A 27,146-nucleotide genomic window follows, 5' to 3' on the forward strand; every position below is an offset into this window, starting at 1 on the left:
TCCCCAAGGCGCCTTTCTCAGGCCTCTTCTTAAACATCTACATGATCCCACTAGCTAAGATTATATAAAAAAAACAACAACACTGTGACTGTGGTCCCGTACAAGCATTGAGTACGTGCGTTGAACAAATCATTGATTGGATGTCACAATTGTGTTTTCACAAGAAGAACAATTAAAAGTCAGTTTCAGTTGCTAACGTTGAAGACGACAAACCAAGCCAGACATGTTGGTGTTGTCATGGACTCAGACTTAACTTTTAATAGCTACATTAAGATAATTAGAAAATCCTGTCACCTTAAGAATATGTCAAGAGGACATTATCTCGGCAGGATGAAAAAAATCAATACGTTTATTTTCAGTATGCCCGACTACTGTAACACTGTCTTTGTAGGTCCTTTTAAAACATGTTGATCACGCAGCTGCAGCGGATTCGGAGCCTTGCTGCTAATGGTCCTCACTAAGACCAGAAGAGTGAATCACAGAGCTCAGATCTTTATATTTGACAGAGAATTTTCTTTAAAAATAATGGTTTATAAAGCACTCAATGTCATGGCCCTACAGTGAACAACTATACAAGGAGAAGCATTCAGTTTTTATGCACCACATATCTGGAACAAACTCCCAGAAAACTTGAGGTTTGCTCCAACTCTGTTATTTTAAATGAAGACTTTTCTTCTTGCCTCTACATTTGATTAAAGTTGGGACTATGTATGTCTCTCACTACACTTTTATATTGTGTCTTAATGCCTTTTTATGTCTCACGTAAAGCACTTCAAATAGCCTTGTTGCTGAAAGCTTCCGAACATATAAACTTGCCTTCTCTCGCCTTGCCTTTGTCCTTGTTCTGCTGTATCAGTGGTGCGAGCATTAATAGTTTGGTCACTTCCTCTTTAAGCCAAGTCATCAGATAGCTTTGTCACCTCGGCTCAGCTCTGATAATGTGTCTTCATATCCTCTCTCTCATACAGGTCCACTCATACATATTAATTGGAAATCAAATTGAAGAAGCTCCTCCATCCCCCCCTTTTGCAGAGGTATTAATGGAAAGCCATTAACCTGTTAACGACCATACTGTAATGCTTAATTAACCGACATTATACATGCATTTATTCCATTTGAGTTGCAGAGTTCAAACATCACAGCAAAGCACAAAATGAGGGGCCTCAAACATGCAGATAATGTGTGTAGTGTGTTTCTGTACGCAACAGTGTGTAATGTATTAGTCTAGTGCTTCCCAAAGCCAAACACTAGATTTTTTCTTCCTGAAGGGAGGAAGAAAATGAAGCCGTTCTCCACTGAGATTTGTCCCTAGTTGCTGTTGTCATCGCTTCAAACTGCTGGGTCATTACTGCACCACAAGCAGCTTGGCTTAATGTCTTTTGACTTAACACTAATGACTGACTCTGCATCTGTCCCTGTGGGGACAAAGGCGGCCGAGCGCACTATGAAAAGTCACTCTAACTCTTATTTGCAACAATTAAGGCGGCAATTCTCATTTTATCCATTTTGTTAAAGTATTTCCACAAGAATGTTTGGATTTTCATATGGCCGTTAAAAATAAAGGAGAGAAGAGGAGACTTTCTCCCTTTCCTCCCTTCCATCTTTATCCCTCTTCTTTCTTCCTCTTTCACCCATTTTTTTCCCACAACATGCACTGTGTTGGATAACCCATGCATATTTAACATAGCTGCATCTTCAAAGCTATGAACTTATTCATTAGCATTTAGAGTGCTAATGAAAGCACGCAGAGCTAGCACCCTCGCTGTTTCCCTACACCTCCTCTCGACTCCTCTCATCCAACCACACGTTGCACCATCTTCAGCACCTCTTCCCCTGACCTGTCCGAGCCGCCTCTGTCTTCCTTTTTTTTATTGTTCAGAACATAATTCAATTACAGAAGGACAAACTTAACACTTAAAACAGAAATGTTTGGGAGAGGTAGCAGAACCCCAACGCGTTTTATTTATCTTCATCCATCACCAGTTCCTACCCCAGGGTGCTCTATCAATATTTCACCCTTCTCTTTCTTTATTCAATCAATCGTTCTTTGTTCTCTCTCATCTTGCTCTAGCCTGAATAGTGGGGGGTGTACAGAGTTCCCAGGGGTCATAAAGGTGTGTTCCTCATTCCTTCACATGCCCTCATTCTCTCTTTCTGGCTGTAATCACTCTCTCTTAGCTTCTCACTACGCACTCGCAAAATAGACAGGAAGCGGCAGGATGCTTGGCTAATTGGACAGGAAACAATGTCCTCCTCTCCCATTCAGTCAATGAATGAAGGGAAAAGTGGGTTTCTTTTTCTCACAACGGCCTTTTCCTAGCCTGTGGCCTCAGTTTTGGTGCGTCCCCTCAAAGACTCTCTCGCGCTGCCCCTTTCTGAAGAGAGAAGCTTTTGATGCCGAGGCTATATGCACTCAAAACGGGGTTAGATCTCTACGCCGCCTCCACGGCTACAAATTCATCGCTCTCCCACACAAATACACAGGAGCCCATGCAGGTAGCCTGATTGACAGAGCAAGAGAAAGATGGAGAGAAGCAATAAGGGAGAAAGTGGAGAAAGTGATGAGGGGGGAGGGAGAAAGACAGACGCCGGAGATAGTGGGAGTTTTAGAGAAAAAGGGGTCTGGAAGGAGAGAGTTAATCTGCAGAGGAACAGATTGGCTTCCTATCCCTCCTTCCTTGTCCTTCAAAGCAAAGCACAAATTCAGCACTCTGAGACACACATGCTCTCTCTCTCTCACACACACACACACACACACACATACACACACACACACACACACACACACACACACACACACACACACACACACACACACACACACACAATAGAAAAAATCCACATGGTGAACACTCAAGCATTCACATACTGTGAATGTCCACATGCTAAATTTTCACAGGGTCTAATAGCAAATGACCAAATAGTGATCCAATTTCATCACACACACGAACAGGTATGGATGTATAGGCTACACGCGGCTCTACTTCATTCAATGGCCCATTGCTGCTCTCCATTTTTGGCACCAAGACACTTGGGGTGACCAGGGAATGGGGTTGCCGACTTAAAAGATATGGGTCAATAAAACACAAGGGACATTTTAGCTCAATAGGAAATTGATTTCTCAGCTGCCAGAATGTGCTTTGACCTTCACAAAACTTCGCAGACCCTTTTCCAGTGACTTTATGGGGAATGGGCAACATTTCATCCCTTATTTGTTCCAAACAAATCCCACTTCTGCCGCCGTGGCCTCTTAGCATTTCAGAGTACATTAGTCAATATTCTGGACTCATCATCACATGGAAAAGCTCAATTGGTTTCACTGCAGTGAAAACCATTGGCATCTGTGTGAGTAGCCACAGACACCATTTATTTCTGTTTTCCCATTACACAACACTAACTACTAAATGGAACAGAATACCTTATTAGATACGTGATTATTTATATATTCTAAGATTTTGTTGATGATGTGTTAGTGTGCTTTTTTAAATAAATATGTTTTGGTCTTATTCACTTTTTCTGGAGAGTTAGATGAAACAATCAATACCACTCTCATATCTGTCTTACATTTTTGAATTCAATCCCATATTTTTGTTATAACAAAATATTATATTTTTTATGATTAGCAATTTTTGTTATGATTATTCAATTATGCCGTCTTTGTGTTTTTTTATAGTTAGTGGAAGTCTCTGCCGTTCCTGCGCTGCATTTAAATGGACTTCACAGGAAACAATGAAACATTATCTATGCATTAAGTTACTGCAAACACAATGTTAGCATTTCCTGCTGCTGCTACACATTAAAATTGCTCAACTGGTGAAACACAGGGAGGATTTGTGGTGAAGCAGCTGCAGCAAACTATTTGTTACCAGTGGCTATTTTTTTTTTTGCAAGAGAACAATGGAAGAAGAAAAAGAAGCCTTTATTTTGTAGTTCTTTTATCATTATCATGTGTTTGTTTGGCTGCACCGTAAACACACACACACACACACACCACTTGCTCTTTTGTTGTGTTTCTGTTCCTTACTGTTCAATGAGTGTTTTCTGTAGTATTGCTGTTACCATCAGTAACCACAGGTTTTAAGGAATATAACACAAAAGAAAGGTAACAAAATACACCTACTAGCATGTAACTAGCTCACTAAATTAACATTTTATTCTTAATCTTCTTGTTTTTTTGTCTATTTCCATGTAATGTCTTGCAGTGTTGAGGCCTCATACAGATCTACCAGGACCATTTTCTCCATAGTAAATGTAGTAATAGAGTAACAGTATGCTACAGTAACAACTGAGTTGAAACAAGTACATAATAATAATTAAGTAAATTTATAAGTAATAAAGTGCACATCCTATCGTGTTTTTGCTCATATACGCCGTATGAGCATTTGTGGCTGACCCAGTAACGGTGGGCTTGTCCGCTAGTATTACTCACACTTGTCAGCTCTGCACAGCTCGAGCAGCCCAACAGCAGACCGCTATATATGAGGTTCCGTACTGAATCATAACTCCATCCAAACCGCAGGACACCGGGGGGGAGGATGCTGTTTTGAGTGTTGCTGTAAACACTTCTGCCATAAGATCAAAGCAGAGAGAAGTGCGCCGCAGAAGAGAAGCTTTGAGGTGACAAGCAAGTGAGATTTTTTTTCCGTATGGTTTGGCTGGGAGTCATGTTCCGGGGGAATGATGAAGTGTTTATTCTGCTTACTACAGATTTGTGTTGTGAATGGGTATAAGTGTTGTGGGGTAGAGTTCCTACTTGCTGAGATGCCTGAAGTTCTGCACTTTTTATTGATTGGGCTGTTTCTCCTTTTCAGTCTTCTTTGCTGACTTTCCACCTCTACTTCTCTCTCTGACTTTCCAACACTTTCTCTGCAGGTATCGAGTCAGTCTGGCTGCATCAGGCGCCGATTGAGATCATTAGAGCTGGTGATTTAACGAGCTCATGGCACCCAGTGCAGCTGCGGCAGTAAAGGTTTCCGCTGCTGACAACACACACACACACACACAAATGTCCAAATTGATTGGACCAGCGCTGATTTCCCTAGGCAAATATGCCATGCATGGTTGCTTTCATGGGAAGGAGCTGTCAACTCCATCACCTGCAATGTACACTGCAACACATGAGCCGTGATATTGAACCCTATGTGTGTGTGAGTGAGCGTAACACGGAGAGAGGAATAAAGAGGCCGTGTGGTTATTATAACCAGCCTCAAAGGTTTCAGAGGGATTTCATGATTAGAAAATGAATTACATTGCATCCGATTTTATTCTTATTCATTTTCTTTTGGAAGGATTTCCAAGACCTGAGTGTACAATTTTTAACAATGTATGTGTATTCTCCTTTCCCCTCCTTCTGGTTAAATGCAGCTTCCACTTTTGGTTTGAAACGGTTCTTGTGAAAGCAGTTTACTGGTAAACAATGTTCGGTAAGATTGACAGGTCATGGTCCTGTTAATCATTTATTTTCCCTTTATCGTCCATGTAATGGATGTCTGATCTCATTTGAGTTGACCCTGTTTGCCACACAGATCATTAATTTGCTTTGATTGTTCCTAAATGTTTGTTAGCTCAGGCAGCACATTCATACGGGTGCGACAGGCTTGATTAGATAGTGAGACAGTTGGATAACGTATCAATAAACGCCCCACAAAGTTGTTCTAGCACATTCAGCAGAAATGTATCGCTTCCATCATCAAGTAATGTGTGTACAACAAACGGACTCAAATAAAAAAACTTTTCCCCCCTAATTGTAATGTTCCTTCCAACAGCAGATGGTGAAGGGACTAAAAGGTTTTATGTAAATGACAAGGCGTGCGTATCCTCTTCAGTAAAGCAATTAAGAATACACACGGTCTCATTTGTTTATTGTAATTAAACCAAGGTGTCAGAAATAATTTGACCATTATAAGAACAATAAATGCTTTAAACTGCTGCACACAGAATTTACAATAGCAGTCAAACATAGACTGATGTACAGCAGGGGTCAGTGCACCCTGGTCACAAACTCAGACAATGACAGTAGAGAATGCTGTCTCTCTGTGACATGCAGGCCCATTGATGTTTAACAAATTACAATTAGATCGTATTCACAGAGGACATTTTGAAATTTCACAGCAAGAAAAGCACATAATATGTGATATGATAAGACAGCTGTTTCCAGGTCCTGGTATTGTGCATGCTGGCTCCCTGTCATGGCTCACTGGGACAATTGAATAGAACGGAGACGTTGTTAATGTTATAAGTAACACCTCGGCTTTTATTACAATGACGAATCAAAATGTCTGCTGTGAAAAAGGTATTTCCTTAAAGCATGTCTATTTTTTGTTCTCAGTTTAATATTGATGCCTCTGTATATATGACATAAGCAAATAGGATGACCAGTAGGAACAAGGACTTACACATTAAACAATACTAAAACCAGAAGGGGTGTAAAAGAGGGAAAGAAAACAGTCCTGAAAAGTTATCAGAACTTTTAATGTTCAAGATAAAAAAATGTTTACTTACTCCTTTTTTTTATAATGTTACTAAACTGGAGGATTTTCTAAGAATATGTTCCCATGTGACAGCTCTAGTTACTTAGTTTCTTTCCATAGAAAAATATTTTACTTTGTGTATAAAACATAAAACAAAGCTCAAGAAATATGATAAAATACACATGTACTATAGTTATTAGACTCAGCACTGTCTGGATGAGCGACAACAATTAAAAAACCTCTTACACCAGCTAATAAACGGCAGTCAGTTCAGTACTACTACAGCAGTGTTTTTACGTTGTGCAGTTGTTACTTTTACGTGAATATTTTTCTTCCACTGAACACATGTTTCATCATTGCAATACTTTAATTGTTAACTCTGCAAAGCCTCAATTACAGACACTTACCTCCTCACTGTGTATTATAAAATTATATTTGATATATTCAAGTTCAGAAGAAAATTAAAAAAAAACATAAAAATATTAGAAAGAAATATGTTTATACTTCACTTACTCTGTGTCATTACTACTAACAGGCGGAGTGTATTTTCTTCAAATTCAGTATATTCAGACCACTATTACTCAGTGCCAGAAGAACTTGGAGTGATTCTTCACTGTTTTGCAAGAACAATAAGAGAGTTATCTTTTGAATGAGACCACAATCATGCAGCTGGTGCAAATGGTTGATGAGCCGCTTTCAATTTACTTTGGGTATGTCGTTTGTAGGTATTTTCGGGTAAATTTGCCCACACTGTAAGAGGTTAATTAGCATAATTTATCTTACAATAGTATATGATCGTATGATACTTCATACATGATTGCATATTTCTGGTTTTAAGTAATTAACATAAACCATATAAATGCATATAATGGCCTGTTGACAAAAAGGTCATTTTTAAGCTCTAAAAACATATCAGAAATTATTAAATGAAAAAGTTACTCCGTATTTGGGTTTATAATTATTGAATATGTTGTTGTAATGTGCGTTCTTATTGCACGGTCAATGACAAGCGTCAGGTCAGTGAGCCTTAGTAGCAGTAAATTAGCAGCTGTAAACTGATGGGTGACAGATACTAACAGTGATACACTTTACATTGAATCACCATTTCCTCAGAGCTGACAGTGAGTTCCTATAAATCAGGAAGTGAGCAGTGAAAATACTTTCTAATGATTTTGAGACAATCTGATAAATTCTCAAACATGTCACAAAAAGATCTACATTTGAACATTCGGCTGATTAAACTTTTAACTCCCTGTCACGCATTGTTAAGCAGCCCGAGCTATGAATTTCCTCTTCGTCATCCTTTCCTTGTTTTTGTACAGCTAGACAATGGATACAAAAGCCCCCTGAGTGTGGTCCTATTGTACTGCTCTGTGTCCTCCATGAGTTAATAGGTATTCACAATATGTCCATTTCCCTAGAGGGAATTAATCAGGCCATTACATTTTTTCCCCAGAAATTTGTCTGTGTGCGCCGATGCTCTATGTTCTGGAACTGCACAAGTATCGACTCTATCAATCAGTATTACCACGGTAACGTTGTGAGAGCTCCACTTCCCTTGCGGCTAGTGGAGGGGAAAGGCAATTATATAGGTAGCATATGAGGGAGAGCGAGGTAGAGACAGAGCCAGAGAGAGAGAACTCCTGAATAGCTACAAAAAGGATGAAGGAAGCATGTTAATTCTCCACACCACTAATGTTTTATGTTCGTTTGATAATTGGAGTTATCTGATTGACTGTGCTCTCTGTGCGTAAACGGCATCCTTAGGTGTATGACGCTGAATGTTGGAAATATAAAGTATGACCATCTGCGATTCCTTTGCATAATTTGGTAACTGATGCACTAAATTGCCATGTACGGTAACATAAGTTTGATAAATAAATAAAAAACCTGACATAATGTGGACTGTGATCAGTAGCTTTCTAAACCTAATTTCTAGATGATTTTCTTATCATATGGAAATGAATAAAAACTAATGGCTACCTTAAAAGATAAGTCAATGAACATGGGGACTGATCCCATTTACTGTACACTGTCCTCCTGATGTAAGAACAGATTCCAGTAAATGCACTATTTACTCATATTTGAGTGAATTTAGCTAAAGACAGTGCACACATGGTTTTTATTTAAAAAAATAAGGTATGCATTTGTGACCCTTTATGGCTTGGGGATTAGAGCCAAAGGCAGGCTGGAGTGTATCCTTAAAGGACTAAGAATGCCTTCTCTTCTTCTTATACACATCTTGTGATCTCACACAACTTTAAGATTGTCAATATTTTCAAAAGGCCCAATCTTCGCCTCTTCACTGGGTGAACCTGCTAAATCAATTATTTGGGCGACTAATTATGCCTCATGTCAATAACTCATCCCAATTAAGGTGCAGAGCAGAAAAGAGGCTTGCACTGAGTCCAGGCCGTTCTGCTTCCTATCGATTCTCTACTAATGCCAGGCATTTGTCCAAGGCTGGTGTATTTCCGCTGTCTGTCACTCAGTCAACAAGTGCTGTAATCAGGTGTGCAGATAAAGCGAGTAACAAGCCACAAACATCAGAATCCATTACTGATGTTTGTGCGTGACATGAAGATTGATCACTTCTGCACACTGAGAGATTGCATTGAGAGAGATGGGAATTTTCTCACTATCTAGTGCTTCATGAATTGTGTTTTGTTGCTTCTTTTCTTTTGTTAGTGAAGGATGGGAAGCAATAGCATGCTCAATTGGTCTCGTGTGCTTTTTTTGATACAGTTAGGTGTTCTAAAATGCAAGTACTACAAACATTTCATTGGTGAAATTTCTAATAAAAATGTATTTCTCTAAATAGTTTTAAGAGGTCAGACTAGCCCACCAGAATAGAAAACTCAGTGTTGTTTTACTGTGTTTACCAAAATATGATACACTTTGTTGTTTTAGTTTTTGTTATCACTTAACATTAACAGTATCAACATCCAGGATCTGACTACTATTGAGGACACAGAGGTCATATCCTCTTCATTTTTAAACGGCTACTACCAATATTAAGAATTTCTGCTTTAAACGTTTTGACTTTTAACTATTTTCAGGTGAAGAAAACATAAGAAATACATAATATGTTAATTAATTGTGAAGATTATATATAAAAGATTCCCATACCTTGTGTCGTATTTAAGGTTTCTCCAGGTAGTAAACCATTTAAACAATTTATTAAAGCTTTGATGGACTTTTGGCCACTAGGGGGCAGAAAAATAACAAAACAAGCTGATAAATACACAACCACCTCCATACGCTACCTTATGATGTTGTTGCGGCTAACATGTTAGCAAACATTTGGCTAAGACACAGACGAACAGTAAAATTAATTTAAAGTCATGTTTTAGAAACCTTAAAAATATAAGTCTACTATTTATTGACCCTTTAGCTCTTTTTTGGTCTCAATTATTGCTTGAAATATCTAGCTCTTTAGCTAACGTTAGCTACTTACAAACCTTGTCTGCTTGCTGTTTGGTGTTGGGCAAGTAGCGTACAGTTGGTTTATGACAATATGTGTGTTGTAAATAGCTGCATTTTGAGGTTGATGGAAGCAGTGAGATCTAACGTGAAGAAAATGTGGGCATTGTTAAACAATTAAACCTCTGTTTTTAGCACTACAAGCTACCTATAGTAATTTCAGTCAAACATATCGATTCATTCGGGTTGAGTAATGTATTACACCAAATATGAATGAATAGTTGTAATATACATTTTTCGATATCATAACAGTATCCAACACCATTCCTACTAGTTTTGTTCTTACTCTCAATCATGTTTTCAATCACGTTATGCTGCTATTCCACATCTACTCCTTGGCCTGTTTGACATATGCTGTTCCTTTGTCACCTCTGCAACAACATACTTTTCATAGTTTTGCCTCCAGCAGTATGACATACACAAGTACTTGACAACATAAGTGCGGTAGCTTAATTATACGAGTCACATGCTGGGGAGATTTCGTTTTTTTCCACCTCCTCACTCAAACTCGAGTGAAACCAGCAGATCTTGATGGATTACCCTCATTATACTCTTAACATAGACTTCTATTAAAAACCCACAGACAGACACTAACATTATGATCTATGATGAAGACATCTTAAGGAGAAAAGACGACAGAGTATTTCCTTGTTTCTGTTACATAGTGTCTGTCCGATGATGATATTTTTAACCTCGAACAACAAGCTCTGTGATTGTTATTCCTCTACTTAGCAGCATAGAATATTAAACCATCATTACAAATGCTATTCTAAGATCTATTTGCATTAATCAGGAGTTTAAAAAAGATTGCATAGCATTCATTACACATGGGGCACTACAGACAAACACAAACACACAAATCACACCCAAACACTGAAATACGCATGATGAAACAAGCTGGTAAAATATGCATAAATCAAATGTGGTCGTGCACATCGAGAATGAAAGGCCAAAAAGATTTTGAAAAACTGAAGTATTGTAATGAAAGCCTGCTCAACCATTTATGTTTGAGCTAACCCCTCATCATTTTGAACAAAGCCGAAGACGATTGACCATTCTGCCAGTATGTATAGGACATCCATCATTCATGGATTAGATAACCTTTTACTTCCTGCAGTTCTTTGCTCAAGTGTGTTAAGTGCTGCAGCCAGAATCATATTTTTTTTTTATCTGAAATGTTTCTGCTCAATTGGAATCTCTGTAATTCATCATAAACTCCTAATCTTAAAAATGTCATTTTTAGGAAGACGTGTTAATGGGTGCTTTCGTGTGATTTTCACTAAAGAAAGAACCCAACCTTGGTCTGATAAATGATCCTAACCCTAATCCTAATTGTGTCAAAAGCAGGATTTACCACTTAGTTTCTAAACAAGCATTGGCACAACACTCCATTGGGTGGTTTGCAATAAAGAATATTGCTAGCGTTGATTAATTCCTCAGTGTGTACAAAAGCATCAGGGCTTGTACCTTTTCTTCAGGAAATAATTGGCTGTAGCTGTCTGTAAATACATGGTTTGAATCATAACCCGGCTTATGAGCTGCTCTCCAGTCCTGCACGGTGTGAGAGGAAGGGGGAGCGTGCAAAGCAAAAGTCCTTTTGCACATTCAGAATTCTAAAATGTTACATTAAACCTAGCCTGTTTAAAGAATATATTCTGGCAATATTAAGCCAATTATCCAGAGTTTACACCCCCATTCTAAAACTCTGAAAATATTACTCGCAATTCAAATGGCCATGTGCTTTCAGCTCCCAGTGATATCAAAGTGCAGTAATACCTGGAGGAGATGTGTCCATCTGTTTATTGTTTTTCTTTTCTAATCCTGTATTACCAACCAAGCAAAGGCAATAATGACTCATCTACATGTTCTTTTAACCGTACTAAATGTAGCAAGAGTTGGAAGCAACAGCAGATTTTAAAAATAGTTTTTTTTACTAATGACTCATCTGATCTCATGTAAACTACAGTAGATATACATTATAATGGTGTAGTAACCGGTCAATCACCATAGCACCAAGTCCGTTTAGATGTAAATAATTGTACATACAGTAAGCCTCACTTGGCTGCTAGACATGCCAACAATAAAGATGTCTGAGTGAAAATGAAGCAGAGAGCAATGTTGTGAACATGTTGTGTTTTTATTGAATATAAATCACAGACAGAACCATTTGCATCAAATGTGTTCCCACGATAACTTCAGAGGTGAGACTTGGTTCTCTTTGCAATGGGAGATAACATTGAGTCTCAAAGCTCACTGTTCTGGAGCTTTCTTGAAAAATGTAATGACAAGAAATACTTCAGAATAAAAGGACATTATAAACATGCACAATATAGTAATACAGTGACTTTTGCAGTGCAAGAAAGCGAATGGATATCCATGAAATCCCGTGCGCCTCCTGAGGGACCTGTGGGTGCGCTCTGAGGGTGTACACTGCAAAAAATATTCCGCCCGCAGGTCAATTAGTGAAGTATTGAGTGTGAAAGTGTTATTTTATTTTATTTTTAAAGGTGAATACATCCTTCATTAAGGTGAGATAATGTCACGTGTTGTTTTGTGCAAAATTGTAAGATGTTATTTGTCGATATATCATTTTCTTTATGAGCAATCTGCTCTGATCTACCTTGTTGCATCGACACTTATAAGCAGACATTTCTTTAAAGAACCGAAATGTCCCTGCAAACAAAAACAAGTGAAATGATATCGCCGCATTGTGGATAAAAAAAAAATCCAATTATTTTTTTCACATTGAGGCTCAACAGCTTTTCAGCACAGGCATATTTTTTGCAGTGCGGCTAATGCTGAAGTCATTCTCCGTCTCATACAACAGCAGCCAAGGACAAGGGCGCATCAGCAGAGAGAGGAAACAGAGGAGAGAGAAAGTGCCTCCTCTCGCCATTGCGATTAACTGTCTCGGTGTTGAATCGATGTCGGTGTACATGCTGCTCTAACAGGAGGCTTTAGGAGTGGCGGAGAAGCGTGGGATTTAACTTCACACACGGACAAACCTATGCTTGGATTTCGGCTCTTTTTCCCTTCGCCAATGCCAAAGGAAATATGCAGCGAAGCTTCACCATTCTCTACACCAGTTTACTGGGGATGTGCTTGGGATCAAGCTCAAGTTTTCCAAGTAACATCAATATAGGTGAGAATGGTGCACGCGCATCAGACCTTTTGTCTCAGCATTGAAACCTTTGTTTTAAGTTTACCCCTTGTGTTTTATTGTGTCCAACATTAACTCCTGCTTGTTTGCTGCTCAACAGGAGGATTGTTCCCAATCGAATCGCACGAATATGAGGTATTTCGTTTCGCCCTCTCTCACCACCAGGATATCCCCAAACTGGTGCCGCAGGTGGATATGGTCAAGATGGGGAATAGCTTCTCCATGACATATGCCTGTAAGTATTAGGCTATCTCACAGAAAGCAGATTATATTTGCTTGTATTTCCCATATGCTGTCTGTGCAGCCTGTTGTTCCATCGCCTCAATGTGTTCATCGACTTCGTAAAGAGCACTTGGAACTCCATGGGTGTAAAACCTGCGCAGGTTATAATCGCCTGTATTATAGACCTACTGCAAAGACTTGCGTGTTTTACAAGGTTATTATCATAGTAACTGTTGCGTGGGATCGCAAAGGACTTATTTTCTCTGCTTTCCTCTGCATGATTGCGGCATGATGTGACGCTCCAGAGAAGCCACAGGGATTTAAAACCAACGTCTGCAGAATGAGCAGCAATACTACAGTCATATAACATCAGGTTTTACATCTATATGAATTTTGAAAACTGTGCGCCTGTCCTTCTTTAAACCGAGGTAGAAAACAAGGAGCCAGAGCGCAGATCAGGGCTCTCAGGCGATGTGAACAAAGAAGAAAAACGATTCTAAGTGCATTTTTAATAAAGCACGGATCACAATGCGATTATCTTTTTTTTCTGGCATAATGCACACTATTAAACCCTCCTTCCTAAAAAAAAAAAATAAGACACGCACGCACAGACGCACCACACATATTTAAACTTTTAGGATTTTAGGATTACCTGCCTGATCTTTATGATCTTTATTAATGTATGTATGGATTTATGACAGACATAGCTGAGTGTCTGTAATTAATTTAAGTGCGGCATTTTAATTCAAATGATAAATTAATTATAGCATTCTGGCAATTTGTTGCCAGATTTATGGTCAACAAGGAAGTTACAAAATCATCAGTCCTTGGTCAGAGCAGAGAGTATGCCATTCTCCTGTGTCTGATAATGTGTGCCATTATACCAGCCAGACAATGACTCCATATCTTAGCTTGACAAAAGAAATGTCAGTCTTAATTGTTTCTTCTTTGTTAACCCTGCACTTATCCTTTCTTTGTATTCTGACAATATTCTGTCGCCCTCGAGGCTTTTCAGCCGTGTTTTTCTCATCCCATGCTCATCTCCTCTGAATTTGCCTAAAGTGAAGTTGCACACTTCCAGGAGATACCATTTGATGACTGTGTCATCCTGACTCTCTGTCAGGTGTGTGCCTCAGTGACAGACATTTGATTACTTCTTTCAGACATTGATTTAAGCATTTCCACATTGAAACGTGTCTGGAAATCTAAAAACAAGTCTTTAGTCCATTTCTACTGGCTTAGATGCAGTCGCAGATATAAATCATAGCTCACAGAGGAAACAAAGGAGTGGAAAAAAACATGATGCCGTTTTAATAAGACACATTCTCACATTCTGACTCGGAGTGAAAGATAGTCTCAGGAACAGACTCTATCACCTTTATTTTTTCTTTCGGGTTTGGTATGTTGAATAGTCACAGACTTCTGGTCAGTGATGAGGCATTAAATTGTTTTCTTGGATAGTTATTGAATACTGTCGCAACACCGGTCAACACACTCCACATGTGCACTTGTTGGTAAGTGTATGGTTATAAACAAAATAAGCAAAGTAATAAACCAAGAATGTTCCGCCGTAATAATAAGCAAATCTCTATAGCCTATCTACACAATGGTTAAATAAGCATTATCAGTAGCAAATTAATTGTGTAGTGAAAAATGTGTTCTTTTTTATTCTTATGTTCTTATTAGGGCTGTCAAGCGATTAAAAAAAAAATCTAATTAATTACAAGCTTTGTGATTAATTAATCGCGATTAATCGCATATATCAATATTTGCTGTCGGAGCTCCGTGCGACAGGGGGGGGGGGGATTATAAACTGGTCAACATGTCTTTTATTTCAATACCAATATCCAATATCTTGTTTGCCACAAGATAGCCTAACATCTTTCATTGTGCAATAAACAATCTCTTGTACAACAAAATTAACAAAACCAAGCAAAAGTCTCATATGGCAACATCGGCTATAACAGTTTCATTTATCAACATGTAGTGTAACTTAACGGACCCATCGGCCTCACAATAGCTCTCACTTCTCCCTCAGCCAGTCGCTGAGACAAACTAGCTTGTTTACATTCTCAGATGTCAAGGCTGCTCTCTTCTTTTGCACTATGTTACGCTATCCGTAAAACCTCCGTTAACCCCCTGTCCTCTACCACCAAAATTGGCCTGCAGTCCATTGCAATCCATCTCGCGATTGAGTTGGTTAATCTGTCAGAGGTAGATTTACTAATTCTGGTTCTAAACGCCTGATCGAGAGCTTTGACGAGGCTGGTCACTCACCTTGGTGCTAGCTAGCTTCGAGCTAAGTGCTTTGCTCTGAGATGATATGTCAGGCTAGAAGTACTGCGATGATACGAAAGTTATTTTCTGCAGGTATTGCACAGAACGGTGCTCCTATCTACAGTTCCATCTGGGCGTTTATTAAATGTAAACTGTCCATTCACTGGGCCAAGTAGCATTTTCTCATCCGCTTCATCATGTTGACGAGGCTGCTGTGGCCGCGCCGCATCGGTGACGTAAAGAGTCAAGGGGCATCTAGGAGCGCGATTAATCTGCGTTAATTCTTTTGTCGCGTTATTTATTCTGTGATTAATTAATCAAAATTAACGCGTTAATTCGACAGCCCTAGTTCTTATTTAAACTACTATACTAAACTGTGAGGAGCAGTATACTAAACATTGTTAGGTGAAGTGGAGCTTTGAACCTGTGAAAAGACACCACAGAAGGTGGGTTGCTTGAGTTCTGTATTATGAACATTGCTCTCCTCTGCTGTCTCCATGGCTGTCGGAAAAACTTGGGCTTGTGTGACCACCTACTCGGAATTGACAGCTTGACAAGCCTCTTGCCTTGAGTGATGTTGTCCGCAGGGGTTGTTATTTTTATCCATGAAGTCCCAGTTCTCATGATTTGTCAGTTCTTGGATTTCTAACAAAAGGCCTTATTAGCACAACTTTGAAACCGAGTCAAGCTCTGTCTTGAGTACCTGAGCTAACTGGGCAGCAGTTAAAGCAGAGCATCGTTATAGCTGTGGGATTGACTGGTCCTTTTTTTTTTTTTTGTAACCCTGGATCTTCCTGTGAGGACTGCGACTTCAATCTATCCATCAGGGATCTCTGTGAATACATAAACAACTGAACAGTTCAAATTTTTGATGCAACGCAAAAGACACAAAAGTCTCTCTTGTTCTCTTATGTGTCAATGTTTGGCATTAGCATTGTGGCAGTGAAATATTCTTGTTGTCAGGTAACTCTGCTCGGCGGTCTGCTATGCATGTAGGAGGTCTTCGGGTGGCTTTGGATCATCCCACTCTATTTATTTGTCCGACAGACGTTGGATCAAGATCTTAGCTTGGGTGGTAAAGGGGACAATATAGCCTGAGGGGTCATATTAGCTACTGAAAATTTTCCTCAGCACGGTGCCATTAGTGGAGCACTACTCGTAAGATAATACGTCTGTTAGACAATGCCAATGCAAAGCAAGTGTGGACTCAGAGGAGTCTGTTTGGCCATTACTGATCCAAAGGTAGATCTGGCAACTGCAGAAGGATGGCTGATGACAAATGGGTTATTGCTCATCCGCTGCTGTAGTTTGAAACCTCCAATGGCTTGGAGAGCTTGCAAAGCTTCACCACAGGGGCTTTGGCCTCCTCTTCTTAACTGAAATTCTGGAGACAGCTGTCCACACAAAAGGACATTGGCACCAACTCATGAACATCTTCTCCTGATTGGCCGTCATCAGAAATAAACTTCTGCAATGTATATGAAATGTGTCCCCTCAAGGGAGGCAGGTGGTCCCAAATGCTGCTCTCTTGGGACGCATTCTAACCTGTTGCAGTGTGCATAGCCGTGGCCTTTGAACTGGAACCTTGGTTGCTCTCTCCGTGTTGAAACCCTCAGCTGCCCATCGACCTTGCATGACAGGAGTTGCTCCATCTTTTGTACCATTTTTTCTGAATGCTTGAAGGACTGTAGGCAACTGCTCAGCTCTATTGTGTTGCAAAGATAAATACTGGAATGAGAATGCTAACTGACGAGCCCCGGCTCGTCCTGTCTTGTAATACCACTTGTACTTTGAGATGCAATAGTGAGTCACTGTAGTCTGCCCTCAGCTCTCATTCCTGCCACTTTGGATTTATTCAAATAAACAAACTATAAACGTATGCACGGACCACTCAGCCACCAGTTTGTTGGTGATACAAACATAAACTATACACTGGCAAAGTGAAACTATCAAACATCCTATCGCAATACATATAACTATCATTTTATCGCCCAGGCCTACTATTGATATTTGGACGGAATGCAGGCTCATCTTGATTATGCTGATTACTAAAAAAAACATCTGCATTGTGGCAATCCCCAATATCTGACTCAAATGACCAATTGAAAGAAAAGTAAGAGGACATTTTCTGGTTCTGTACCCTGTATAGACAGGATTTCTATTGAATACTTTCATCACACAACAACATTACATTGCAGGTCATTAAGCGGACGCTCTTATCCAGAGCGACTTACAGTGAACTAACTACAATGACAGTCTCCCTGGAGCCACTCAGGGTTAAGTACCTTGCTCAGGGACACAATGGTGGCAGCCCTGGAACTGAACTCACAACCATCTGGTGTTGTGTTTGGAAAGATAAGCAAAGCTGGAAACCAAGAATATTCAATCAGTAAATACATACTAAGTACATCTCTATATCGACACAATGGCTAGATGAAAATTATCAACAGAAAATTCATTTACAACCCAATATTTTCACATTAAAATACTTCACAGCTTCTATACTTACTCTTATTAACAGAATGGAATAAATACAACATTTGTTAAACTACCCACGCTACAGCTCACTATGTTTTTATTTAAGCTACTATACTACTACTGGGAGAAACAGCATGATAAACAGTGTTAGCTTCCCAAAATCAGATAATAAAAAATATTCTGTAGGTACAGAAAGGTTTGGCACTTACGAATAGCTGCACATACAACAGCAACAACTAAGACTCCCAGAAATGTTCCAGTCTGATTGGTAGAAGCCAGCTCATTTCAGGGAATCTAGAAGCCTTTTCCCACACAGAGGTTTAATGTAATGTGGTTGTTGCTATTTTATTGGGATTTAGTTATGAGCTTGGAATAGGATTGGAAATAAAGCATTATGTACAACAGCACTCATGCTGATTTATAGACATTCAGTGCTGGCTGCTGCTAAATGTTCAACACCTTTGCAGAAATATATGTTTTGCTCTTGCAGGTCAGAGTACAGGGAATATATCCCTACACTTTTACACACATTGCACATTACTTAGTATAATTCTCCTACTAGCTAATAAAAAAAAAAGACTTTAAGAAGTTCATCCTGTCCAGAGTTGGCTTTATAGTGTCTATAATTTTGCAGCGATGCATTTTAAAACCACCACAAGCTGCAGAAAAACATTTGGAAACCCTGACAGTCCCCCAGGCAAGGCAACCATCACTTTCAACCACCACTCCCCCCACCCACCAACCCCCCAGGCATTTAGGTCCGTGTAGCCAGGCAGAGCTGTGTAATGAAATGTAAACACACCCAAGATGCCCTCATTAATGAGCTGGTCCTTTGCTCAGAAGGGAATGTGATGTGAATATGAGGGTGAGGCTGAACGTTTCCAGGGATGTTGCTGGTGGAAAAAACATGGAGCCAATAAGCAGAGAAGGATGGAGGGAGGAAGCAGTGGGAAACCGTAATATCATAGTCCCAGCGTGCATCCAATGGAGAGACAGCAGCATACACACAGTTGGCTGTTTAAGAACAATATGGCCATTTGGACTCAAATAGCTGAAATGCACCATGACATACCCTCTGTTCACTCCTTTTTCTCTGTCTTTTTACTCACTTAATTGGTATAATTGCTTCCAAAATCTATTAAAAAGTATAAAAGCAGATGCAAAATAAATGCTTGAAATACCCACAAAGATCTCATGCCAGGGACTGTAGTTTTTCAGGAAACGTCTTGCTAGAGCTTAACTGGATCCAGGCGCTGTCAGCACTACAGAATATCCACAGATTTTTCCTCTATCCAGTCACCCCTCTCAGTCTTCTGCACGATGCCATCACATATGACATATTTTCTTCAATGTGTCATGCATATCACTGCAATCCATGGGTATGACGGTGGGCTGTTGGAACAAGCATGTCAGAACGATTCACAGCTGAGGGAGAGGACTAAAATGAAAGTGACACCTCTTCCTGCTCTGTGTCACTTGCTCTGAAAGAGCTTTTGGATATGGAGGTTATAGAGACGTGTTTGTAAGGGGAAAAAGAAGGGCTCTAGGGCCTGCTTATAATGAGTCAGATGCGAAAAACAGGCTATTCCTGGGTTTCTATTTAGTATGCTTGTGTGGAGGAGTGTGGATATATGCATCTGTGTGCCCATTCTGGTATCTGCGTAGGATGTCTTGAGTGAGTGACAGTTCACCTCTGTAAGCGTGCGCAAGTGTGGGAACGTGCCCAGGGCTCTTGGGTCCACAAGTGTGAAAAGCAGCGGGTGAATGGGCCCTTGTGTACGGGGATGAATGGAGTTCCGGATGAGGGTGATACTCATCAGCTGGCTCTTATGACTAGCCACTTCCTCCAGAAGCAAGCCCTCCCACACAAACACACACACAAACAAAAACACACATGCTCGGACACACTTGCTGGCACCTGTCTAAAGAGCAGGAGAACAAGGGCAGGAGGTTGCGGGGACTAGGGCAAAAGTGAAGGAGAGAACAAAGAGTGGAGAGAAAGAAAAAACATTTTAGATGGAGACATTGAGTGGTAATGATTCATTGTATGTCCCGCCTGTGGAGTCATTGGGGAAGTACTGATGATGGCAACACTGTCGGCATAATGTGAGACAGGATAATGGAGCTAATTTGCATTTCTCTGTCTTCCTTCTTCCGTTCACATACGCACACCAAGTCATAAATACCTGTATTTTTTAGCAATTATCATTATGAATCATGGCTTGTTTTCTATAAATGTCTTTGTTTTCACATTTTTTTGTGAAGGTGCTTGCTGGACTGTTTCATTTGACGTGTTTCCAGTGGTTAAACATAACTGCTGGGGATGCTGTGTGTACATGGAGAATTTACGTCACTGTTCCCCCCAGTTAGATATCACATTACCATAATCTGGTATTGACTTGGCTTGTAATAAGAACGTCACTGAATCGCTTGCTTCATGTCAAATCCCCTGCAGGCTCACGTCTATATTATCTACTTTTCTCTTTGATATCCTACATGTGTGTGGCGAGATTGAGGCTAAGCTTGGGCTATTTTTGGATGAAAATCTATGCAGAATATTGCACCAAGCAGCAAATTGTAACATTTCAAACTGTGGAATTGTTTAATTACATGTACATCAAGCTTTACGAGTCAGTAACTGGCATTTCATTTTGCATCTAGCTCAGCCATCCTGATAATAAATCTTTCATTAAGACTAATTAGTGTTCATGGAAAAGACAATTTGGGTTGTCACTAATGTAGACAGCAGTATTTCCCCGGGTCTCTGAGGATCCGTTACAGAGGACTAGAAGAGGATCTACGAGGCAGCCGTGATCAATTAACTGAGCACCAAACAGATGCCAGTCGATCAATACAGCACAGATGAGAGTAAGGGGGGGCGGGCCTTCCCTTTTGGGGGCCTAGAGGACAGATATGAATTACTGTTGGGTTATGGGAATACATGTAGGTCTATGTCACAGAGCGAGTATACAGGTAGAGGTCAAGTCCAGGGTTTGTCATACGTTGATGGTAAATCAAGACAATAATCTAATAAGGAGTGTTTCTATTTTATTGTACTGGAGGTATATGTAGATACTCGTACTAGTATAAGTGAAGCAGTGCTGCAGCTTTTAGTCTGATAGTGTAATGTTCTATACAACTATAGAAAGTAAGTCAAATAAATCACTCCTCAAAAGGAAATAATACTTATTTTCATGTACCATGTCAAGTTTCAGGTCAAAGTTTATAAAATACATTGTTGATTTTTATTTATTTATTTTACTAGCAGTGGCTTCAAGGGATATGACTGTTTGGAAGAGATAACGTTCCCAGACTGGTGCTAGTAATTCAACATAAAAGGATGATTCTGGGTTATTACAATTTGTTTTTGGTGTTCTGTCCAATTTTTCACTAATTGAAATTTGGAACGCTGCGTCATTCCTAAAATGAACAGCCAGATAGTCGGGCAGGTCTTAAACACACGGCTAGGTTAACCTAACCAATTTGATAATAGGAATGAAGGAACATTGTAAATTGTTACCCAAACTGACTCTCTGATTCAACTTTGACGTTCAAAATAAAGTATTTTCGATCAGTTGTGCCCAGCCTTTTTTGGCTTGTGAAGCAGTTTCTACTTGTGATCCATCGTCACAGCTTCCATTTGTCGTTGGGTCATGATGAGGTCAACCAAAGAGGGGTATTTTCTTCCCTGCTCTATTTGAATTATTTTCACGTACCTGAAGTAATTCATCTGGGGTAATTCAAACCAGAGATTAGAATTCGAGCTGGAGCCTGTCTACTGCAACATCCACCTGGCTTAAGGTTTCCTCATCAGGGTTTTTCTGCTCTGACTACTAAATAGAAATGCGTGTGAGCATGCGAGACTGCTTTGTGAAGTTCTGTGGTCACACACTTGCACACAAACACAAACTAATAAGAAAAAGAGTCGAGCAGATGCATTTAATGTATTATTCAATGCAGAACATCCAATGCTATCACTTCATAGAGTTATAAGCAAAAATATGTAATAAACAACCACAGAGGAAAACAGACAATTGAACTGTCTGTGTTAAGCACTGCAATGCTTAAAAATACTCAGCCCTCTTTAGGATCTGCCAGGAGAAATTGAAAAAGAAATGTCTGTTGTCTGGAGACTTTATTCCTGTATTTCTTATATTCCCCTTTTTTTGCACCAATTCTTTTCCCCCTTCAGGGGCAAACAATATTCCAGTGAGGTGACTCAACTGGGATGGAAGTGTTAAGAAGAAGCGTTGGGGTTGTAGGTTAAGCTGTAATTTCCGACCCAATGGATGGTGTCACTCAGGCTCAGGGGTGTTGTATTTTATTGTGTAGCTACCCCTGTCAGTCATTGAGGTACAGCTGTGGTGACTGACTTCCACAGTGCATGCGTGTTCAGAGGGATTACCGAGTGTTCAATGAGTTATTGAAAAAGGCGGACAAATAGCAGATCACCCCTCCCTCCTGACCGTTCAGGACGTGACAGTTATTTGTGGAAGGGAGAAAACAAATAGAATGGTGGCGGTGAAAGAAGAGGAAAGAAACTGACGGTCAATCTCTTGGGCTGGAGTCTGGCAGGTGCTGGTTTGATGAATGAGAAGACTTGGATTTTTTTGCTCCAGAGTGCCAGGGCTAGAGAATGGCCCATAGCAATCAATGTAGATCAGCCAAAACTGCTCCCCAAGCAGCCGGGTGATAGAGTGTGGAGCAGAAGGGGGATGGAGAAATTTTGTGTGTGCCTGTTTTGCAAAGGAAAGGAGGCGGGAATGTGCACATGGTGCAAAGGGGGGGGACAGAAGAGAAAAATGGTCATGAAGGAAAAAATAAGCAACCTGTCTCTCCTGATCTCCTTTGCCTCTGTATGACCGTTTTCTAAGAAACACTCACCAAAGAAAGTTACCCCAACGTTTGAAGTTTGAAACTTAAACTGTGTTGACAAGACACCAGTTTTTATCACACATACGCTTCTCGTTCACCACGTAAACACACACACACGTTACTGATGACTGTGCCCGCTCCGTTTCTTTTTGTTCTCCTCATTGTCTTTCTAAGCCTGCTCCGAATCCTTTTCTGTATTCACAGAAGATCACCAAGTATTTAAAACAAATCTGTCGTCTCTGGATTTAATGGCAGCTGGGACATGGAGGTCTGAGCTGAGACTTGTGGGGCTAGCAATTAGAAAACAATGTGTTCGGGGATGAGGACCAGGATTTGTGCTGCGGGGTGGAGGGACGAGCGCCGGATGATGGCAGCTGTCATGTTTTTGTGGCAAAGACAGAAGTGAGTCCCTTTTTTGTCAGACAGTACATCTCAGGAGCTTCTGTGTACTTTAATGAGGAACAAAGCCTACAAGCATATTAAACACTGTGACATAGTGTAACTCCTCTTACAGGGACAACACAAGACTGCTGTTGTGCGCAGATGCTCGCAGTACTTAACGACTGCCTTGCTATGACACCAGCTGTGACAGTAAGACAGTGCACACCATAAGACGATATACATTTGTCAACCACAGATTTTAACATACTTCTTATTTTTAAAATAGTTCATGCTGTTGTAGTGTATTGTAAGGATTGTTTAAAACAACTTAAGCCAAAATTGAACAAAAGCAGGCATCTCAATTCCAGCTGGTGACCATCGATTGTTTTTCCACTTGAAATGACACTGTTGTAAACATATGTTCTTGTGGCTAGCGTACTAGCTATGTATAGTTATCTCTGTAATAGTTGGTTAAAATCTCTGTCCGCCTGACTCGTTTTGATAGGATAACCCAGTATGAGAATCTTAAATCCTCTTACTCAACTAATGGCATGCTTTTGGCTTTTGAAATAATGCTACATTAGCTAGTAGCTAGTTCGCCACACCTGGTAACGTTTGCTGCTTACAATATAGCAGATAAGCACATTGTTTAGTTTCTTATACTTTTGCTCTTGTGTTTTTGTGTTTGGAAAGGCTAAAAAAAGGCAGCACCCTCCAGATGATTTGGATTTTGAAGATTGACAGTCCTGCCATGCCCGGTTACGGTTGCTAAGCTATGATTGGACATTTGCTGTTTTTGCGGAGGGTTCACGCAAACTCAACGTTTACATCAATATGATAAACTAGCCTACTTTAGTTAAATGTTCAATCAACTGTTTCAATCAAAAGACACTCCTTTTCTGGTCAGTGTATCTTTGAACAGTTTCTCAAGTGATAGAAAAATTGATTGACAACAATAATCGTTAATTCATTTCATTAATTACATTTGCCAAATGTTAGCTTCTCGAATGAGAGAATATGCTGCTTTCATTTAAAGATGTCACCTTTGAGGAATTGTCTGAGGAAGAATCAACATAATATCAGCAGCGACAGTAATTGTCACATGCAGCTCTAGTTAGTCGTTGTAAGAAGATTAATGCAACATTTCTGGTTGTACTCTGCTCAGGTCTTATTATGAACACACTTTGTTTCCTTGTAGTTCAGCTGGAATTAGCTGAGGCAGATTGTTAATATATTCTGCAGTTCCTTGTGAATTAGCATGCAGGTTGTGTGTTTGCCTCTTCTTGCTCCACATATCCACCCCCATCACTTCTTCTGTCAGAGAAAAAGGTGTTTGAGCGAGACTGTCCCTCTGCACCTGTTGACACTGATACGCAGATGGGGAGATAATTGCAAAGGGATGATTGTTAAGGAGATAATTGGAGTTTCCATACCCCCTGATAGAAATTGGTCTGGGCTGGGTTTCTGACCCGCTGCCCAGGTAAGCATTTATTCAGCAGGCGGCAGGGCTCCACATTAAACTAGATTGGAAATGTGGCGAGAAACAGCAAGGAGGAGACACAATGGCCTAGCGTGAAAAGGTTAGAGAGTGAGACACAGGAAGAGAGAGATGTGTTCGGAGCTGAGGGGAGTGCTCTCACACCCTCGATTACCCATTTAATGAGGCGATGTGGTGCCATTGTTTTATTACTTAGAGGAAATAGGAGAAATCTAGATTTCGCCGTGTGGTCCCAGTGTTTCCCACTGATAGGCTGGCATCTGTTCCCTTTGTTCACAGCAGTCTGCCTATCATCTCCTCTCACAGACACTAATGCTTCTGTTTCTTCTCCGCTCCAGAAACAAGCTTTGCCTTCTGTCCGCCCTCACCTACATTTTCAAGACACGCTTGCTTTTTGGCTCATCCTCATTAACCTCCCATTACCCCGTTTCGAATAATGTAATCTCTCATGAGTATCCAATGCTTCCCGACATTAATCTAAGATATGTTTGGCTGGTCAGCTGCTCTGATAGCTGCTATTCCCAGCGGTGGAAGCTTAAGAGTTTAGAGTCTTCCTGTCTGCCATCTTTCTCTATTTTCTCTTCTTTCTATCTTCACCTCCTTGCCTGTCTTTTCCTCTCTTTTCTTTAGTATTGTTTCTGTGTTTTGCCACACACACACACACACACACACACACACACACACACACACACACACACACACACACACACACACACACACACACACACTGGTAACAGCAGTGACGTAAACACAATTGTATTGCTCCTGCACAGGCAGTAAATCTCCCTTAAGCTTGAGGAGCTAAAGCTGTTTATACCGGGGAATTGCGAGCACACCTCTCTGGAGCGCAACACTACATGGGGCATATGGATACTCTAGAGAGGCAGAAAGGCAGTGAGGGAAAGCCCATGACCCCTCGTAAAAACCTCTAAAACCTGTTTTGCATTTCTTCACTCGTTGAGCATGGATGAAATAATCTCTTTGGAGTAGATTGACAATCAAGGAACACTCAGGATTTTCAGAATAGATTTCAAGTTGTTTGTAGGAGAGTAGCGTAGCTGCTTTGGGGGAACAGCTCAGTGCGTAGCAAGTATATGGTTGAGCGAGAAATTAGCAGTAAAGTTGTGAAGTGGTAGTAAATGTACAGTGTAGGTTTCAGTTTGTCTTTGGATAAATGCTGCAGCTCCTCTACAGCAAGTCCCTGTGTCTTGCGTCCCAACCGCTGGGTGAGGTGAAGTAGTTAGCCCCGATGTGAGCATAAATGTGGGTGAAAACAAAGTCTCCCATGTGCTTCCCAAACATGGTCTGAAAGCATGATGTAAAACATTTTCAACAGGTCAGTGTGCACTTTTGTTTGAGTAATTTGTTACTAAAAACTGACTGGAGAGAAGTAAGATTCATATGTGTTTTCTGCAGTGCTTTGTTGTTAATTTTTCAAATTTAAATTGTATTAATCTACTGAGATTGAAGGTTTTTACAGTTCAATAGCTAATAAATAAATATATTATTCATTTCGATTCATGCATCAATTATGTCATCATAGCACGTAGTCCTGGCCTATGAAAAGCACTTAATATGTTGACTGTATTCAATGCTGTGTTGGTCGTGCTATAGAATGATACATACTAAATCACATTAGCAATATAGGTCTAAATATTGGTCTCTTATAAGGATGTCACGGCTCGTCAGGGCTCAATGTGTTTTGGACGCCGGAAACTCACTATTGATGTGTCCGAGTGACGCACCATATTTTTTCTCTGATAATGCTGCATTGGGAACAACAAATCCTTGTTGAAATCAGCAGGAGGAGAGCAATTTAACGGAAAGCAATTTAACGGAAAGCATTTTAACGTGGCCAGTGAACTGAGGTTCCATAGAGTTTCATCATAGTGTGTTCATGCTCTATTCAGTAAAAAGGAGGGCGAAGGTAAACTATAACCTTTATCATGATGTGTTCAATTGTAATCTTGTAAATGTTGTTTTTGGCAAGAAACTTGAATAAATACAGTTGTTTAAAGGAGATGTTTTCACAACTATATACAATAGATATTAGAGATGGAATTATGACTTGTTTACCTTCCAAAAACCAGTATGCAAACGGTAACAGAGTGTATGTGGAAGTATTTATTTAAGGGACTTATTGTTACGTTTTTTACGTGGTATCGAATTGGTATTGAGAGTCGTGGAATTTCCCTGGTATTGGTATCGGCTACAAAATGTATAGTATAGTGATTTCCCTACTCTCTTGTCAGAGAGACATTGATGTTGTGTGACATTAACAATTTTTCGTTGTTGACGGGGG

General features: G+C 40.1%; 1 protein-coding gene across 2 annotated transcripts in view; it reads left to right on the plus strand.

Annotated features, from left to right (window-relative positions):
* Nucleotides 1-12,817: 12,817 nt before the first annotated feature.
* Nucleotides 12,818-27,146, plus strand: part of gria1a (glutamate receptor, ionotropic, AMPA 1a) — a 69,938-nt gene continuing 55,609 nt past the window's right edge. For both annotated transcript variants that reach the window (XM_029441111.1, XM_029441112.1), the window contains exons 1-2: nucleotides 12,818-13,095; nucleotides 13,214-13,348. In XM_029441111.1, the coding sequence (XP_029296971.1) occupies nucleotides 13,008-13,095; nucleotides 13,214-13,348 (223 nt within the window). In that variant the 5' untranslated portion in view covers nucleotides 12,818-13,007. The remainder of the gene's footprint in view (nucleotides 13,096-13,213; nucleotides 13,349-27,146) is intronic.

Source organism: Cottoperca gobio, chromosome 10 (genome assembly GCF_900634415.1).
Source record: "Cottoperca gobio chromosome 10, fCotGob3.1, whole genome shotgun sequence".
NCBI lineage: Eukaryota > Metazoa > Chordata > Actinopteri > Perciformes > Bovichtidae > Cottoperca > Cottoperca gobio.